Source organism: Enoplosus armatus, chromosome 14, assembly GCF_043641665.1.
Source record: "Enoplosus armatus isolate fEnoArm2 chromosome 14, fEnoArm2.hap1, whole genome shotgun sequence".
Lineage (NCBI taxonomy): Eukaryota > Metazoa > Chordata > Actinopteri > Centrarchiformes > Enoplosidae > Enoplosus > Enoplosus armatus.
Genome location: NC_092193.1, coordinates 8,106,545 through 8,125,707, shown reverse-complemented (window position 1 = coordinate 8,125,707; position 19,163 = coordinate 8,106,545). Strand labels below are relative to the sequence as shown.

General features: G+C 38.8%; 1 protein-coding gene across 1 annotated transcript; it reads right to left on the bottom strand.

The window, feature by feature from the left end:
• Nucleotides 1–2,156: 2,156 nt before the first annotated feature.
• On the bottom strand, nt 2,157–17,787 carry LOC139295984 (macrophage mannose receptor 1-like). The gene is made up of 31 exons (XM_070918216.1): nt 17,685–17,787; nt 16,807–17,163; nt 16,250–16,420; nt 15,859–16,014; nt 14,889–14,999; nt 13,708–13,845; nt 13,411–13,587; nt 12,858–13,012; nt 12,344–12,457; nt 11,962–12,077; nt 11,705–11,853; nt 11,410–11,609; nt 10,816–10,931; nt 10,127–10,202; nt 9,865–10,018; nt 9,493–9,531; nt 8,900–9,063; nt 8,753–8,814; nt 8,313–8,413; nt 8,065–8,207; nt 7,359–7,464; nt 6,922–7,049; nt 6,576–6,620; nt 6,348–6,450; nt 5,822–6,054; nt 5,492–5,657; nt 4,545–4,709; nt 4,317–4,433; nt 3,765–3,920; nt 2,897–2,926; nt 2,157–2,787 (listed from the first exon to the last, which is right to left on the bottom strand). Exons 1-31 carry the CDS (start codon nt 17,785–17,787, stop codon nt 2,540–2,542), a joined length of 4,299 nt encoding a protein of 1,432 aa, XP_070774317.1. The 3' UTR covers nt 2,157–2,539.
• Nucleotides 17,788–19,163: the final 1,376 nt, after the last annotated feature.

Genomic DNA, 19,163 nt, shown 5'->3' with positions numbered 1-19,163 from the left:
TCGATTGAACCAAATTAATGAAAAAGAAATTGATATGAGCCATTTGGAAAAGAATGTCATGTTCAATGAGGAAGTGAATCAGAGAAGTGAGCTTTGAGAAAACTGGTGGTGAGTAAACGGTCAAAAACTGAACAGGTGAGACGTGCTAGTACAAATTGTTTCAGAGACAAAGCAATTGGGTTTGTGCAATATTTACGAAAAGGAAGCCATCATAATGCTGACGATCTGTAAGTGAATGCAAAATCAGGAATTGCTTGACATGCAGTCCCAACCCAGTGCAGGTTTGGTAAAACAACAACAAGGAGGCGATCAGACCAGGCCAAGACTCACCAAGCCAACGGATGGGCGCGTTTCCCCACGTCGAATATCCTTTGTTTAAAGTACAGTACAGACATGATAGGTAACAACCAGTCAGTAGTCTGTGTTTTTATGCTGAGAATATGTTTGATGAAAAAGTTGCAAAATCTTTCTTTACTTTGCTTTGCACTGGTCATCTTAGTCAATTGCGTTTTGCTTGAGTAAACGAAAAGGCAGAGGCGAATGATTAGGAGTAATCGCACTAAATATGTCTCAGTCACGGAGTTTTCCCTCTCTGACTGCTAGTGATGCAGATTTTATGTGTTTCATTGTGTCCTAGCTCTAAATGTGTGTCTACACAGGAGGCGTTTCATGTTTTTCTGTCAATTTAATCAATACAGCTGTCTACACAGGCTGCATAACGGCATGCGCTACACAAGCCTAACTCTGCACTATATGTCTGTTTTCCTTCACACGTAACTACAGCGATTATGGGGCTCCGAGCGCTGCCCAAACACACGTGACAGACCCTTTCCACAGCAGGCAATTTGACTTCTCATTGCAGGAAAATTACTGGTATAGCTGATAACATATGACAATGTTTTCTGTAATGTAAGTGATTTACAGAATAGTTTGTTTTGCCATCTGAGTTAGCGGGAAAAAGTATGATGGTCGGATGAACGTGACCATGATACAAAAAGAGGAAGTTAACTGTGAGAACACCGGCGATGAGTAAAATGTCAGTTAACCGATGATTTGTTGGAGGACAAAAGCACTTGGCCAACATCGAGATTACAGTCTGGTAAGGAAAGAAGCTCGTCAAAGACAAGTTGCTTCTGCCTGTGTCAGCACAATTTGGCTTAAGCATTTCCTGCCTTTGTCCCAAGTGAATAATATACATGCCTCACCTTGTAGTATTGACAAACTCATTAATATCTAGTGTCTATGTATATCTATTGTCTCAAGAGCACCTACAACAATACATGTGTGAGCAGCTTGTCACTTTGCAGTTCAGTTGTTACTGGACTCTGTAACAGTTCATAATGTCGAGTTCTGAATTGTCTCAGTTCAGTTAGGCTCAGTTTCTGGTTTGCTGCACTGTTCCTTTTCGTTCAGTACAAAACCAGGCCTAAAGAAGCGCTGTTTATATTATAAGGTTAATAGTTCAAACCATTCTTGTTTTTACCTCTCCAACCACTTAAGAGGAGTGCCCTTAAAAGTAACTAGAGATGAGCATGTAAAGGGTTATTTTCCCCAAAAGAAAAAGGAACATTCGCCTGGATCACTTTACTTTTCCCAGGTTTTTTTTCTCTAACCACACAGCAGTTTGTTAGAGTAACATCAGAAGATATGTGTACCATAGATACCTTAGGTGTGTGAGGGGATTCCACTGGGGTAGTTAATTATTCTTTAATTTTCTGTACATTTGAAGTAGTTATATTCAACACAATCACTGGGTCTAACCTGGTCACCCCAGTAGGAAAGTTCTTGCTATGCTTCAGATTATCTGGCCTGTGAATTAATTTATATTTTTAAAATGGTCCCTTCAGTGATTGAATGTTCTAGATGATCTAGACTTCAGGTACATTTTTGAAGAAGTTATCCATAACTAAACAGACCTCAGACCTCATTAATAATAAATCATATGAGCATATTGACTCATTAGCACAGGTACGCAAGACTATAAGACTATAATGCTAACACTAACACTACAGTAGCATTAACGTCTATTTGAGGTATGGTGGGTAGTTTTTGGACAGCTAGAAAGAGAGGATGATGGGAAGTGAATTGACCCCTTGTGTTATTTTATTTCAGAAGATATAACTCACTAAATTAACATTTATTGTGATAGTGGCAAGTTTAATGTTCATTTAACAGTGACAGGCAGTAAGATTTTTTATACATTTCAAGAATACAAGCAATGAACAGCATCTAGTGAGCATAAGCATAACATGTAACAATTATATACATTCAATCATAGATAAAAAGAAAAAATCAAATACCAGTCATTCCCATTGAGACATCCTAGAGCCTAAATTGTTCTGTTCCATGAGGTCAGACTTTGCCAACTCCATTGAAACTCACACTTAGTGACATATTGTTAAATAACTGAATATATACTGTATATAGTAAAAAAGACAAAACAAAGCAAAAACACAAATGAAGCATCAAAGTGTAATACATCAGTCTGGGATACAGTACAGAATAGTGTATGTCTCACTAGATTCTGCTACTATCTAAATCACAGAGTTATAATAGGCTCAGGGTTTTCTATCTCTGCATTCTCTATCAGTTTATTGGTATCGACCACATCGGGCTGGGAGCGTTCACTGTCGAAGTAGAGTGGATTGTTAAAGGTGGGTAAGGGACGAGGAGACTTCTTGTAGAGGAAGAATGCAACGGCTATCAGCGTAGAAATGACAATAATGATCAGCACAACTACCAAACTCGTGTGGGCACGACTGCGAGGGTCCTGACCTCCATGAGGCTCTGCACAAAATCCAGCAAGTAGATGTTGATCACTCAAAACAATTCAAAATGAATATTCATCGTCATTCAAAAACTACACAACTTAAAGAGATACAAAGGTGTAACTTACCAGCTTTTGACCCTGAGTCTATCGGCATCACTGTTGGGGAAAGAAGGGAAAAAGCTCAGATAACTAACCCTTTTTAAGGAATATAAATGTGTGATTTTATCAGCTCCACTTCCACCCCTGCATCCAGGTCTAAGTTGCCCTGGAGGGAGGGCTCTAACCCTGTCACTCCCCAGTCTACCTATAAAATTCAGCAGTGCACAGTACACGCATAAAATAAACCAAAAAATAATAAAGATCAACCAAATATTGAAAATGCTGACCTGATTTATGTTCATGTTAACGTCCAATAACATTCTGTCTTGACTGTTCATCAAAAGGGCCACGGGCTTCTTATATGGTTAAACATCCTCAAACTAAAGCTAAAAGCCAGCACATTAACCTTTAAGTAACTGTTTTGCAGAATCCCAAGCAGTTTGTCAAGATATACAGAAGAGATGGATACATTGTATTGCCTCCTAGTAGAAATGTGTAAATTGGTAATTTATTGCAATACAAAAAAAATAGTATTACGGTAGTTATTTGAGAGAGCCCAATAAATCTGTTCTCCAAGGTTACAATGATATAAAGATGTCTGCACTTGGAGGGTGTAGGGAGAAAATCTACTTAATGTCCAGAATAACTTGTAATATGGGATTTTGAGAAAGACAGTCTTGTGCATTTCTTCTACTGCACGTGCCATTATTTGCATCCCCTGCCCTCAGATACAATCCCTTGTCCAATACCTAGTAAAAAGTAAAATTACTTTCTTAGGAAGACCTTCAACAGAGTGTGGCTCCCTCTTACTCCAGAAGATTTTTGAACAAGCTACAAGTGTGAGAAGTGCTCATCAAACGACCATATATTCAAACTATGGGTATGATAATCTTACCTTTGGGTGTTTTACAGATGTATGCTCTGTCGTGCCATCTGCGACCTGACCTCCAATTCCCATCTGAGGTTCCGATCTCTCCATAGTCATCATCAGGCTCATCTAGGGCCCAGTTGGTGTAGTCCATTACTGTTTTATCGAGCCACATCCATGTCCCTAGTGCCGAACAGAAACTCAGTGTATTACTATTTTCACTCCATTTTCCAAATACCGTTTGATATCTTTGTGTAGGTGTAATTTGCCCTCTGTTTACTGTGGTAGTCCTGTCAAGGTGTGTATGAAAAGTAAACAAAGGAACACAAAATAAAAAAAGGGCAACATAATCTTAAAATGGTGAATTTGAGCTGAAAGTATTAAATTAAGATTATTTTTTGGAGGGTTCGGTTCACTCTCATCAGCAGGAAAATTGATTGTATGAGCAATTAGGTTTCAGTATGTTCAAAAAGCTGCTTTGCAAATGTTTTACAAGAAAACTCCACAGGGCAACTTTAAGTACAGTTTTACCTTGAAAATATTTTTACAAAATAGTGTACGAAAATAGTGTAATCATACCTTTATGTGTTTTATACAGGCCGATCCAGAAAGAGCTGTGGCTATCTTGAAATATTTCCACATTGCTTTTAATGAATTGTTGCTCAGACGGATCTTCAATGCTAGCCAGGATTCCACCTTCACAACAAAAAACATGATCATTGTAACAATTACTGAACACGTATTACTGGGTGCTCAGTAAACTATACACTTGATCTACACTTGGTCTAAAATTGGAGTGTTTCTCACCATGCCTTACACAGCTACTAGCTGCATCTGCCCATTCAATTTCCTCTGTGACAAACAAATAACAATGACCCTTAAAAGGCAGCCAGGAATAACTCTGGTGGTACTCCACATTTGTCTCTTCAGGGCAAATTCCGGGGAAGATGGTTGACTCCGTTGGTGGCACATCTGTGAGTGACAGAAACTGTGGTGAGGAGATCAACTAAATACAAAATGTCCTACTGTGACATTCAATACAGTGAACTTAAAACCTTTATATACTGATCGCTGTAATAACTAACTCTGGTCCTGGATTAAAGCTATGGTATGGTATCTGAGTGAATTTACCCTTTTCACAAAGTCAGTAGTAATTAATTTCTTTAATGGAAGACTCACATCAAGGTGGGTATAAAGTAACAAAAACACATCTTACACTAATGGAGTTGTGGGTAATGTCCACTGATTTCAATGAAACAGTACAGATATAGGAGCGTAGTGCCCTATCAAGTGAGTATTCCTTTGTGGCTTGAGAGAAATGGTCTCCCTCTTTAGCTAAATAAACCATTAAAAAGCTAAACGAAAATGTCCGGCTTAGTTTATATCTTGGTCACAATTCTTTAAAAAAGGATTCGTATAAAGATTGTTATTTATATTTTATGTTTATGTTACTATGAGCTGATATATTGTTATCAGATTATTCAAGATCCAAATCAATATATCGTATCGGCCTCAAAAATCAAGTACCGTTCGGCCTATAGTTCTGTCATATAGAACGACACGAACATACTACCTAATGTGACAGTAATGGATTAGGGCTAGGTTAACAAGCTAACATCTCACACACAGTATGCCAAAGACACAAGCAAAATAAAGTATGGTACAACATTTACAGCATAAATACCTAAACGGTTGACACTTAGCATGACTGATTGATGACTGTGTTCATTTACATTGCCTGCCAATGGTCGTACCTGTAGACTGCATGCAAACACTGTTAATAGTCCGATTGCAGAAAGCAGTCCTCCATTTTCCATCCACATCCAGGTACACACAAGGTTGGTCCCTCGTTGGTTCACCTTCAGCCCAGGAGGCAAAGTTCATGTGCCAGCCATCAATAAACCTAAAGTAACCGCCAGTCTGAAATCAAGAATACATTCATATTGAAAACTTACACTTTAATTCAGCATGCTACTAAAATTCAACATTTTACATGGCTTTTTAAAATGTGTTACTTTGGCAAATAGATTAAAAAAATGCACTCTTTCATAAAACACTCCTGGTGTCAGATTGCAGCCCTGTACCTGCTGTTTGTTCAGTCCAATCCAAACAGGAGCTTTGAGATTCATAGCCATCAGCTCGACATAGGCCTGTGTCCACTCATTTCGCAGGCTAGCTAGGTTGGCCTTTTCACCTTCACACTGTCTCTTGGCATTGTCCCAGGTCAGATTTTTAGTCATAATCTTGATGCTGTCATTTCCCACAGATACATAAATGTTAGGAACTATTGGCTCTGGTTGAGGCTGGATTTTTGGGTCTGTTGAGAGGAGAGATAAATCAAATGAGAGATTAAGAGAGTTTTTTTTTTTCTCCATTATTCATACACAGACTTTCTTGTTGCAGGAACTGTAGATTAATTCTGTATGTTAGCCTATTAATTATAAATTTAATTTCCATACCATGTTTTGTATACCAAGAACAGTGCGCACTGGTGTTTTGGCAGTTGCAGTTTGGGGCTTTAATGAAAGACTTAAATACTGTACCTAAACAAGATATTTCATGATTCATTTTTAAGCCTCAGACAATTTCTGAAAGAGAAAAAAAACTCACCAAGATTTCGATGACAGATAAATCCATTGGTGTCATTGCAGGACTTAATCAACCATTTACCAGTGCCAAGGGTATGACTGTTGGACATCACAACACACTCATCCTGGTGAAGGACATTTGGAGTGGTTAGGATTTCAAAATCTTCTCTGTATGACATCATACAGAGAAGCTTATACTGACTGGTATAAACTAAATGTATTACTTTAAAATCAATCTTGAAAATATTACCTCATTCCATCTTTGATAAAAGGTCCCTGGACGACGTTGATGTTTCTAAAGAACAGAACAAGATGTTTTAAATCAAAATATTAACATAAATAATATTTCAAATATTTCTATTAAACAGAACTCAACACCAAGCTAAAAAGCAGTGTTTCACTGCCCTCTCTGGTTAAAAGTCAGTTTCAACTCTGACCACACCATCACTTCAGCAAGATGAGAAGTTAAACTACTTGAGGTCAGCAAAAACAAGGATTTACAGCTGGTGTTAAGTTGCTCTGTAACTGTGCAATTAACGTGCTTCATGCACAGCTGTACTGTGTGTTTATGTGTGTGTGTGTGTGTGCATACTTACAGAATAGCCCCAGTTGGTGTATTGCCTTGATTTTCCATCAGTCCAGTAAAATCCATCTTGTTTTAAACTATTTAAACCAATCCAAAGGTCTGCAGTTGATGCTTCACCCATTTTGGTGATCAAAAATGCTGAAAATGGAGGTAGAAATGAAGTAATTTTCATCTTTTTTTTTTACTCCCCCAATTTTGGCAAAAATTCCAACATAATGTTTACAAAGGTTTAATTTTCAGTACATTGACAATTTTGTAAGATTATGATTGAGTTAGATTTAAATTAATTTGACAAAACATTTTTTTTTCTAGAAATTTAGATAAGATATATTTGCTGTTTCCAAGGTCAAGGATGAACTTCCACACTCTCTATATACATTGTACACATGATTGTGATCATTAATTTAATAATTTCTAAAATTATATGAAAAAAACAATAGAACAAACCTTGCACACGCCTTGTGGTGATTGAGACTAAATTGCCTCCAATGGTAATGCACTGTCTCCTTGCTTCTTCCCAGGTGGTCCCCCGGTTGCTATTGATACTGTAACACTACAGATGAAAAATGAAATTGTGATTTTTCACTCTACAACCAAACTCTAGCTTTCCTTCATTGAACTTTAATGTCATCTGATCCGATCTTAAAAACATTTGTGTTTATTTCTCTATCAAACTCAAATTAGAGTATTTGTATGTATTTGCATTGTGTGAGGAATGATATATATTAGTAGTAACTGGCCCTACGTATGTAGGATAAATGATAAATCTTTAGTTTTTTCCATCATGCCATTTATGCTTGTAGGCTGTCCAAATTAAACTGTGACAAGCCTTCCATTTTCTATAATACACCAATAGTTGCAACACCTGCGTAAATTAGGGCATGTCATATGTAAAAACAGGACAGGTAGGTGTGGTGTACTGTAATTTTGAAAGCTGACTTGTTCACCACTCAGATGTTGAAACAGTTTTGTAAAATACACTGGACAAATCCATTCAGTCCTTAAGGTTATTTAATGGGAGCTCACCAGTCACACGTGACAAACAATGACGATAAGCTCAAGATCTGACATTTAGAAAGTGGTAGAGAAGGTTTTGTGCTGAATATCTAATCTGAAGCTCTTTCAGGTTTAAAGGTTAATGGTGATGCCTGACCTTTGAGTCAAATTTGGACCACTGGAGTGGGCAGCCACCTTTTGGAGGAACTGGGGGGGCCATAGTGGTGTTGACCGGTGTTGAGCTTCCTCGTTTACAAATGAACTGGTGCTCTTGGCCACAATTACAAGTACGCCAGAAGCCTGTAAGTAGATACAATAAGAAACATTTCACATTTTTTTAGTTAGAGCAGCATATTAATCTTATCTAGGGGTTAATATGTTGGTTTGTTTGCTTAGATTACTCACCCATATAATAAGTCATCGTAACACAGTTCTCATCAAAGCTATTAGAATTTGGTTGATTTTCATCCCATCTTTGTAACCCCACTGGAGAACCATCCATCCACCTTAAAGCACACACAGTAAAGGTAAATTATAATCTGTTCATGTAAGCAATAATCACTTTATATTAGACCTTTTTATCCATCTTGTTGCCCTTTTGCATGGTAAATTAACAGGACAAATAAATATAGGGGTGGCAATAAATTTTGCCTGACAAGTAAAAAAACACAAACACTGTACTACAAAAATGTCGTACCCAAGCAAAGGAATCAATTATGCTATTCAATGTATCAGTCTACCTACTGTACCATTAAGTAATAATCAATAGGCCCTAGAGTTTTCTCTGTCCTCTTTAGATCCAGTGATTAACTGTATTACATTTTATGGCATTCCTTGATACTTACCAAAATGACCCATCAAGATCCACTGACAGACCTAAATAATAGTACCCATAGCTTCTGGAAATCTGTGGACACACACATATTAAACCGTCTTTTCGATATGTTCATAATTTGAATGTTTTATTTAGCAAACCAAAAAAAAAACCCCACCTGTTTCCATAAGAAGGTATTTTCTTCTTTACTGTTGATAGATACCATGTCGCCATGCCTCTGCTGACAGTATTGACGAGCGTCGTCCATGGACATTGACATTCTGTTAATGTAATATTGATTCCCTCTCCACTGAAGCCAACCATCTGAAGTGGTGTTATAGTCTGCAAAGGTTTTAGAAACATATTGACAATTTATGCTCTGTATTAGCTTATTTTGAGTTTCTTTCTGTTAGAGTTTTAGCTGACACTCTTAACGTCTGTCTTGTGAAAGATTAGACAACATAAAAAGATTTTTTATAATGGCACTACTAATGCGAAAGTTGGATTGGTCCAGTCAAGCGGTAGTCAAAATCAATTCAATATATCTGAAAATCCCCCGACTAAATCACCTGACTAATGGAAAAGTGAAATTTGAATGCTCACAGTTGAACTTTTTTATGACTCTGTGTTACCTGAGATTTATGATTCAATTTTATTTGATTTTAAAAATTATATTCAGTCTAACCAGCCATCACTAGTTTCCCAATATGTTGCATTGTTTATGTTTTTGCCACCTTGCTGTGTATGTGGGGTTTTACAATGTCAACTTACCCACTGTAGTATCATTTGGCGGTGGTTTTGGAGTCACTCCTGTAAGTCCACAAACACATGTCAGTTTCACGTAGAAAGAAAACAAATCCGCCATCCTCCCCACTTTGTACTCTACTTTGACTGTGACAATGTGAATCAGATGGGGGGATTGGCAGTAGCATAGGCAGGATTTGGGATTTGACTGCCAGTGTGATCTCTCACGCTGTGAGTTGTTACGGATAACAGCATCTAGAAAATTACTTTCATGGTAGTAACTGTTTGAGATGAGCAAAATGAGTTTGAATTGATTGGTTATAAAATACAACAGTCATAAATACACAAGACATAGAGTACTTCTCTTGGTCTCTTACACACACATTTTTCCAACTGTACCTGGATGGATCTGACACAGCCAGTCATTGTAACTCTCACAGTTCACATCATTCCAAGACCCGGACTCATCCCAGTTATACATTCTGAATTCAGTACAAGATTCCGCATTGTTGTGATTGTTTGGCTCTCCTTCCTGCCAGTGCAGGAAATTTAGCTGTGAACAAAAAAGAAATATATATATATATATATTCATATAAGAGAACAGGACTGAATGATTGGGGTTATCAAACTAGTTGTAAAAAGTAGAACACAGTTAACTGACCGGGGATCCATCACTCCATGTATAACCAGTACTCGGGTCAGGAGCACGAAGTCCAATCCAGGCTTTTCCATGTCTGCTGTGCACAAAATCCCATAAATGATTCATCTGTCCAGCTTTATTTTAGGATGCTTAAACAAAGTTTTTGCCTAATTTTCTGATGCTGCTCTGCCCCATTCATCTCGAGGGCACTCACCCTTTGTTTTCAACTGCATTGAAAGCAGCTAAGATATCTAACTTTCTGCCTGTTGTCGCCCTCTAGAGGTAAGACATAACTAGAGTGATGAGAACTACAGCAAAGATGGTTTAGTTGAATCAGCCATTGCAAAGAAGAGCTGCCAGTTGTGTGATTTTCACTACTGGATTAACGCTTTGGATTTCAGTGTGTGAAAATACGAACATGGTGTGAAACATGTGCCTCCCCACATGTTGGATCTGTTCAAACTTGATTGACATTGACTGTTAGGACAGGCGGTCTTCAAGCCAATTAATATGTCTCAATAGCAGAGTAAATATTTGTATTCCATTTCATTTGACTTTTTATTTATTCACTGTAAGTATTATTATTTCATGTGCCAGTGCCATTATGTGTGCCATTCTATGTGCTAGTTTTTGCATTTACAATCCTCTTACATACAGATGGATACAGGTGCTGCAACTGTAACTTAAAATAGTTTTTAACCAGCTCATACCTTCCCACGAGTAGCTCTGCAGTACTGTGTATGCTGAGCAGGTCTCCTCCGATGGCCCTGCAGTAATCCCTGGCCTCATACCAGGTCTTCTCATCTGCTCGAGGTCCTGTAAAAAACTTGAACGCAAGACAAGAAGTGCAGGTGTGATTAAAGTAGACCAGATTTGAATAGAATTTTATTTAATTATTTATTTATTTAGCCCAGATTTGTATATCATTGAGGAAAAAAAGTTAATTAGTTCCTTGAAGAAAATCCAAGGATATAAATTATTTGTGACCCATTTTTAAACCTTCAATAACATATTTTTTTTGGCTTTTGAACATTGACATATCATCCCATTTTAAGTTAGCAAACGGTTGCTTATTCACACATCCAGCAGTAACTGAGGTACATTATTGTATTTGTATTGGCCACTTGCTGAAATATCCACAGTTGGCGTGTTTTCATTATTTGAATTTGCTGCAGTGGTCTAACTGGTCATGTTTAACAGTGACTGTGGCAGGACACTGAGCAGCTCGAGTGCCTCTTGTTTTGTTGGTATAAGCAGGTAACATGTTTTAAGTGTGTTTAGCTGAGGTTGACCTCTGATTGTACCTTAGTGCAGATGTGTCTTGTTCCCACTCGAGTCCAACCCTCCGCACATTTAGGAGGAGTTTGAGTTGGTGGTGCAACGGTCAAAACTGCCCCCTCTGCCAGGTGTTTGCAGATGTATTTCTCCTTATTGGTACAGGGCAGCAGATCCCAGAGTCCAGCCAAAATCCCAGTTGTCATGGCAACGCAGCCCTGTTGGTAACCTTGAGTCGTTGAGGGGGAAAATAGTCAAATGTAAATTGTGGAGCTGCTGTTTGTGTCCTCTGCTTTAAAGATGGAATTGTATCTTTCTCCATACCTGGCATTTCAGCGTTCCAGTGAGTAAATTTCACAAAATCTGTGTTGGTCCACACAAATTGATCAATGTTTTTCTGGTTTGAGAGGCCCAGCCAGAAGTGTTTCTCTGGTCTTAACCCCACCAAGCTGACAAGGAATGCATTATCCACCCTGGACATATTGATATTGATTATTTTGTCTCATATAATTATGTGAAATATACTATGTTTGCACACACAGCTGTTACAGTGTTAACATCACATGGCTAAATGTTCTTACCCGTTTGAAACATCAGCTAAGTAGGAGTCTGAGCTCTTGCAGTCATCTTTAGCTTCATCAAACGACTTTGTCTCTGTTCCTACAAAGTAGCAGTAGGAGCCATGTTTTTTCCACCCCTGTAGGAAACCAAGCACTGATTTAAACTGAGGACTTTCAAAATGCTTCATATTCATTTTGTTCAGAAAAGACATTTATCTGCAGTTCATCTGTATTATTATTAGTTACTTATTTATCTACCATGCTTAGATATTGAACCAGTTACTTTTCAGTAATTCAGTAACTTTTCAAGTGAATTTCTGAGTTTTAATAATGCACCCTGATTTGCCAGATGCTTATGAAGGCCAGGCACTTTTTTCATGGATTACATGTAAACTTCACTCACAGCTTTGCAGCCTATATCCACATCTACTTCATCTCCGGTGCGTTCAGTGGCACTCTGCTTCATACAGACAAAGGCATGTTTCTCATCACACGAACGATCCGCCCAGTTCCCATTCTGCAAGAAAGAAGCACAGTAAAACACTTGGATACTTATAGATTGAATGTAATGAAAATAACAATCTTTGCATATTTACAGGTAGTTGTGATCACTTGTAAATTTAGTTCCTAGCCACCAACAATTGGGAAATAAGAAACCATCAATTAATCTGACAAAAGTTGTTAATTTGTTCGTACACCCAAGTTAAGATCAAATCTGTGCATACAAATGTTTAGATTTTAGATTTTTTTTTTTTCTAGGTGGGTATGCAGTTACAAATCAATACGACCAATAAGAATGGATACAACCATAATACTAGCTGACACTTTCCATGTATATGGTGTGTCCAGATATACGTGTATGGATATCAGAAGGATATACTATATGTGCACCATCATACCCACATGGTGCTCCTTACCTCTCCCCTGATGAGAACACAGTCTTCTGCATCAATGGAGACAGAAGGTTCTCCGAACTCCCAGCTGGTGAAACTGACAGTAGAGTGGTCACTCCAGTCAAACAGCCCCTCTGTCCTTATATCATTCAGTCCAATCCAAAGCTCATCAGTGGATGCTGCAGACATGGACAGTGAAGAATGTACCTGTAACTGTTCACACTGTTCACACTGTTAACATGCTCTATACACTGAAATTAATTGGGACCGTCCGACCATTGGTGAACATGGACAATTGTACATATCATTATCAGCAGGTATTGTGTACATTACATTGTAGGCATTATGGAGAAACTTTTTATCACTGTAATGGACTAGCTTTATTTCTTTAGATATACTGTATTTTATGTGTGTGAATACATCTTCCTGTCATATTTATCACAATTTATAATGTTTACAGTTATTTTATGTCTGAGTGTGTGTGTCCGAACCTTCTCATATTGAATACAAAAAAAGCACAGTCTCACAGTCTTTTTGAGAAGGTTGGACTGTCTTCATGTGTATTGTCTTCGCGTACCGTATCCGAGTTGAGAGATGACAAAGCTGTGGTCTTCCACATTGCGGATGCTGACGAGGTCCCCTCCTTCTTTGCGGCACTCTCTCTGAGCATCGGACCATGTTTGAGGAATACGCTGGAGGTGGAAGCAGTGGCCGTTGTAGGGAATCCAAGGGTTTGAACAAAATCCTTGCTCAACTGATGATGAAAAAAAACAAAGATATAAGGGATTGAATGACTGATATCATACAGAGAATGTGTCACGTAAAGAAACAATACAGTAGCCAGAGGAAAGTAGAATAGAATATTTTTCTGTACTTTGTGGAGGAGCTGGCGGAGCCCCGTCTTTGTAGCAGATGTAGCCCAGTTTCTTGCCACAGGATGAACTTTGCCAAGAGTGCTGCCCAGCAGAGTCAAGAAGTGCACAGTTGTGTCCCGGATTCGGAAGTGGATGTCCTAAAACAAGATGATGATTTAACTTGAGATTCTTTCTTTACCAGTGGAGATCCACATATGCAGTGTCCTTGTTTATCTAAAGTCTTTACATAGCAGAAGTTATGACATTTCATATAATCCTGTATGATACATACAATAAAACTGGAATAATTGAGAATTGATAAGATCTACAAAAACAAACAACTTTATTCACTGATTTTGGTGAAACTCGATCCTTTTATGGAGAAAATGTTTTCTGGTTTTCCCTCTGAGTTTCCTGATGGACAGAAAGCTTTAGAAAGTAACTGCTAACTGCTGCTAAGTTTAGCTGCCATTAGCTCAATTAGCTCTGAGCACCAGGGGAGTGTTGGTGTTTACACTGCCAGCACAGGAGCTTTGGACAGCCGGGAGGAGGAGGTTTTCAGGCCCGGGCTCCGAGAGTCGGATGGTTATAGTCAGTTAACTAAGAGCATAGATATAGATATATATCTATGGCTAAGAGGACAGCTAGATGCACAGCTAACTAGTGAACGGCAGCTACAGTTAGCAGTTGTTAACGATTACTTGAGCAACAAGTAAAGCCATCTGTCCATCAAGAAACTACCTACTACCCTCCTACTTTCCTTCACAACAGAAAAAGCACTTTCTGTGAGACATACTGAACAGCCTGAGTAGTAGTAAAGAGCAGTCCTGAGCAGAACAGCCGAATAACTCAGACAGACCGAGCGAGTGGCTGAGCATGTCCCTCTACTTCGTGGGCGTGCTGTCACCGTTGTGCCCTGAGCAGATGACCATATGAGGAAATCTGTGTCCTGTCTGACGTCAGACAGAAACGGAAGTAGAAATGGAGACGGAAACGGAGTGTACTGAGCAGTCTGAAGCCTGAGCTTTTGGCTCACTGGGATTACTTTTACATACATTTACCTCATTATTTGGCAGCGGTTAATATGAATATCCAACATTGTAACATGTATATGACAGAAGTTAAGGAAAAGCATAATAGGTCCTCTTTAAGGGAAGTCCAAGGGAGCATTTTAAACCCTTTTACTGGAGTGAAGACTTACCTGTATCCCATCTCAGATAACGGAAGGGCTTCGAATCAGACCACTGCCAGCCATGTTCTGGGTCCAGGACCAGCCCTATCCACAGTTTATGTCTCCCTGGTCCCAATAGTGCTGTGTGTTTGTGAGGAAGGGACAAAAAAGGAAAACAACAGAGTAAAGAAGATGTTCCTCTTTTCCACATTGTTCCTCTTTTTCATTGCTTAATAACACGTCCGCAAAAAGACAGAAATCACAGTCAAACAAGCACAAAGAAATAAGCCAAATGCATCAAAACACAAGGGTAGAAATATATTGTGTAGGGCAATCTTACCAGATTAATCATGTCCCTAATGACTATTAGTCGGTGTATCTAATAATGTGTGATTTATTTATACTGAATAGATTGAGGATGATTGGCAGGACACGTTTGGCCTGATGAGACCTTCAGATTTGCAGCCAAAGTGCAGAGGCTTCATATCACTCCTGAACAAAATGGATTGCACAATCTCTCCTCTGTGCTAACAGTGTCACAATGATCGTTGGACTCACTATTTAGGGAAACAGTAGGTTGGTCTGAAGGTTCTGGAGCTCTTGAAATAATTGGTGTCTTAAAGGTTAAAGGGTATTTTAAAGAAACACCCACTCACCCTCATCAATCATCAAGTTGACAGGAATCAGTGCAAAAATTAACTGGTAGTCATTTCATCCATGTTTTCCTGTTTTATTGTTTGTTTGTTTTTACAAAAACAGAACTACAACCTTTGCCTATGTTATCTACTGTTTCAAATGCCAATAAGCTAAATTCAAGAATTTTCTAGAAATCAAGAGACATGTTGTTTGTGTCAGTGCAGAAATATTTGCCTTGTGTCATATATTGTATATAAAACCCGCTGTGAAGTTAAATCATCAAATTAATCTTAACTTTCTAAACATTTTGAAAGATTTTTTTTCAATATATTTTAATGCAAATATCCACCGGGTGGCCCCTTACCTGAAATAAAAGCCTGTTCGTAGGGGTCGCTGATACTGACCAGGGAGGCGCCCTGCTGTTTGCAGCTGGTTTCAGCCTGAGACCACGTCAGAACTGACTGAGTGTTGACCTGGTAATACGCTCCCGTTACAACGTTTTTCCCCCAGTGGTCTGTGGCTGTGCATACAGAAATATTCATTCAGTCATTCAAACATTTTAATTTATTACTGTAACATAAGATTATGCTCTGATACGCCATGCTTTGTCTTAAGCATCAAACATATTACATGTTAAACTAGTGGACAACAACCAGTAATATAATCTAATGTGCGCTCTGAAACCAAATCTGTGATGCATGTAGTGCTGGTAAATGCACTAAGCATGCTTCTTAAATCTTAGATGCAGTACTCACAAGTAGTCGGGCAGTATCCCCACTGTTCATGTTCATATTTTGTTTCAATCGCACACCAAAGACGTTTCGTTGAGGAGTCGTACGTGGTGCAGTCACCAAACCACCGGTCTTTGTACAGGAAAGGAAACATGCAGATCTTACCAAACGCATTTCCTTCAATGGTATAAAGTTCTGAAAGGGAAAAAAAGCGGTTCATCAAATTAAATCTCATTTTTAGGGCAGACCTAAATCATTTCTTTGTTTTATCTCTTCACTACTGATTTATTCCAGGCATGCACAACCTAAATCTAGTGAGGAGGACTTGATGCATCATTCTACTTGATGATACTTCACCTGTGATTTTGTTTGATAAATCCCAGTAAAAATTAGGAGCAGTCAATTGACAACCTGCCCATCAACAGCAGGGCCCTACAGTACCCAAAATATCTGGTGTGAGTCAGTTTAAATGGAGTGCTCTCAACAGTTAAGTTAACAAGTTAACTTGCTCTTATATTGTGTTCTTCAGCTGTAGGTTTCCAATGGCCAATCACTTCGAAGCTGAGGTTTTCATACTGTACCTCTGTATGTTCTCCTGCAAGCACCGCTGGCTGTCCCTGTGATTGTGAGGTGGTTATTCGGCCCGACAGTTTTGGAGAGAGCAATGGATTCGTCAGGTTTGACTTCGATAAAGAGCTGTTGGCCTTTGAGGGCAAGTAGTGTTTCATTCCTGCATTCCCACTTTTGGAGGTTGCTCTTGCTGTCACAATCGTAGAGGCTTACTTCACTCCCCACACTTTTGCCCTGCGCTCCCAGGCACTTTTTGGTTGAGGTAACAAAAAGCCGATCACCAGTGGTCCAGCGCACGTCGAGGCAGCGGGTTGATTTTTTCAGCAAACAAAAACCAGTGGCCTTGTTAGTGAGTGAGAATGGGGAATCTGCAAAGAGATGTTAACAAATCTGTTTAAATTATGTTTACACATAATCAATTTTATTTTCTTTGAAATAGATCAAAACCATCAGAAGATTCAGTTTGTCTGTTTTGTGGGCAAAAGTCTTTTAGTCTTTCCTCTCTTCTTTTGGGGGATTTGTGGCGTTTATTTGGTTCTTTCAGTGAGAGTTTATGTTTGTGATCTGGCACCTCTGTCTGTGAGACTTTCTGGTGTGCAAGAACTTTGTTTTAAATGTTTTTCCAAAATCGGATTCATTTGGATTTACTGACAGTATTAACTTCGTAAAAATGTTTCCATCCTGTAGTGAAGCGAATGAAAATCTAGAAGCTGTCACTTCATCTGTCATGCATACTGCAAATGTTCAGTTAAACAAATGCATGAATATTGCTGATCCTTACATCAGTAGCAAAACATATTGACAGCTCAAAAACTTGGAACAACAAACCTGGAACAAAGCCATTACATACAGAATTTGTCACATAAGAAAGCTTGAGTGCATACTGTACCATTTTCTGTTGAACATTGAGATGTTTGGATGAAGAGCACAAAGGCTGCTAGCGTTATCCTTTGGGTCAGCATTCTTCTGATAAGCGTCAGAGCAGCAGACATCGTCCATGCATTGCAAGCGGAGGACTTGTGAGTGTGAACATGGGAAGGGAATCTTAATACCACTGACACTGTCAGCTGTTTTTTTTCCTTTTCATTGAGAAAGTGTCATGTTTCAGATTGGCACATTTCAACATTTTGCTTGTGGTGAAAAGGTGGGGGTTGGGAGGGAAGTAGGGACAACCTACACAAAAACACACACACATACACTTTCTTGCTGGCACGGATGTCACTCCCCAGAAATGGCAAAAAGTGGCCCCATTCACTTCCTGTCCCGAAAAAAAAAGATGATGTGTAAGAGATTTATGCTCAGCATGACTCATCAGCAATCAATGGTCCAGTTCAGCATCCACCGTTGCAGACTTTGATGCACATTCCTGATATCTGCCACTGGTGTCTGCAGGGGCTCAGGACCTGCCCACTCTGACACGAGCAAGAGCCGACTTTTCATTGCACTCTGATGTAAAAATTGGGGATGACATGAATATTCTGAAACAATAAAGAAAGAGAATAAACATTGAAAGAGATGATATGTTTGCAGGCTCTGTTCAGTGATGACTTGATTATTTTATTCGTTTTCATCTGTCCTGATCACTAATGTATCATGTAACCCATTATTAATGTCCAATTAACACTTTTTGTTTTTTCACATCTTATTAACTAAAAACATGGCATCTGGTCTGTCTGATTAAATCTGTTACTGCATGATTATGTACTTGAGCCATAGTATCTGTGCCATCAAACTGTTATTGCTTCCCATACAGAATAACAGGAACGGTTCACACATACAGACCCCATTCATTGTGAATTAAATTGCTTGCATGAAAAGGAGGGCTAAAAGTCTGATAGTCTATACACTAGACATGCTATGATAGCTATTAGAAGGCTTTAGATACTTGTGAATTTATTGGAGCAGAGTAATATTGCACTGTTGCTGATGAAGAGAAAATGTTGTGCATCCTGAGTGTAGCAACACAATATCCTGTTTTGGGGCAGAGGCATTCAGATGTTGAGGTTTGTTGTCCAACTCTTCCTTAACATCTATCATAGCATTTTGCATTTTCACTTCCTCTTTGGTTATTCTCCTTTTTGGGGCAGAGGACTGTGCTGAAATATGAACCTTTGTGACTGCAGAGATTGTTTTCAAAAGGCCTGTAAGTAGGACTAGTGCAGTTCTATACTGTTGTAGTTTCTGAGTAGCTAAGTTATTATTGCAGATGTGTATCTCCAAATATGTTAAGGGTCCCTCTCACTTTGATCTAGTGATAGTAAATGGTGAATATCGTTACTTCACCTTAACTGTGTTGACAAGGAGTTCTGTTCCAAAAGCTTGCCACAAAGGTGAGAGCCCGTGAGTAGAAAGGTTTGGTGGAGGAAAA

Bases quoted from the DNA above. Each gene is read 5' to 3' on its own strand.
- LOC139295984 (XM_070918216.1), bottom strand. From the start codon at position 17,787: ATGTCTGCTGCTCTGACGCTTATCAGAAGAATGCTGACCCAAAGGATA. The intron at 10,019-10,126 runs GTCAGTTAACTG...TTTTGTTCACAG, and splicing joins CATGGAGTGATGGATCCCCG to CTAAATTTCCTGCACTGGCA. The intron at 5,658-5,821 runs GTACAGGGCTGC...TCTTGATTTCAG, and splicing joins TTGGACTGAACAAACAGCAG to ACTGGCGGTTACTTTAGGTT.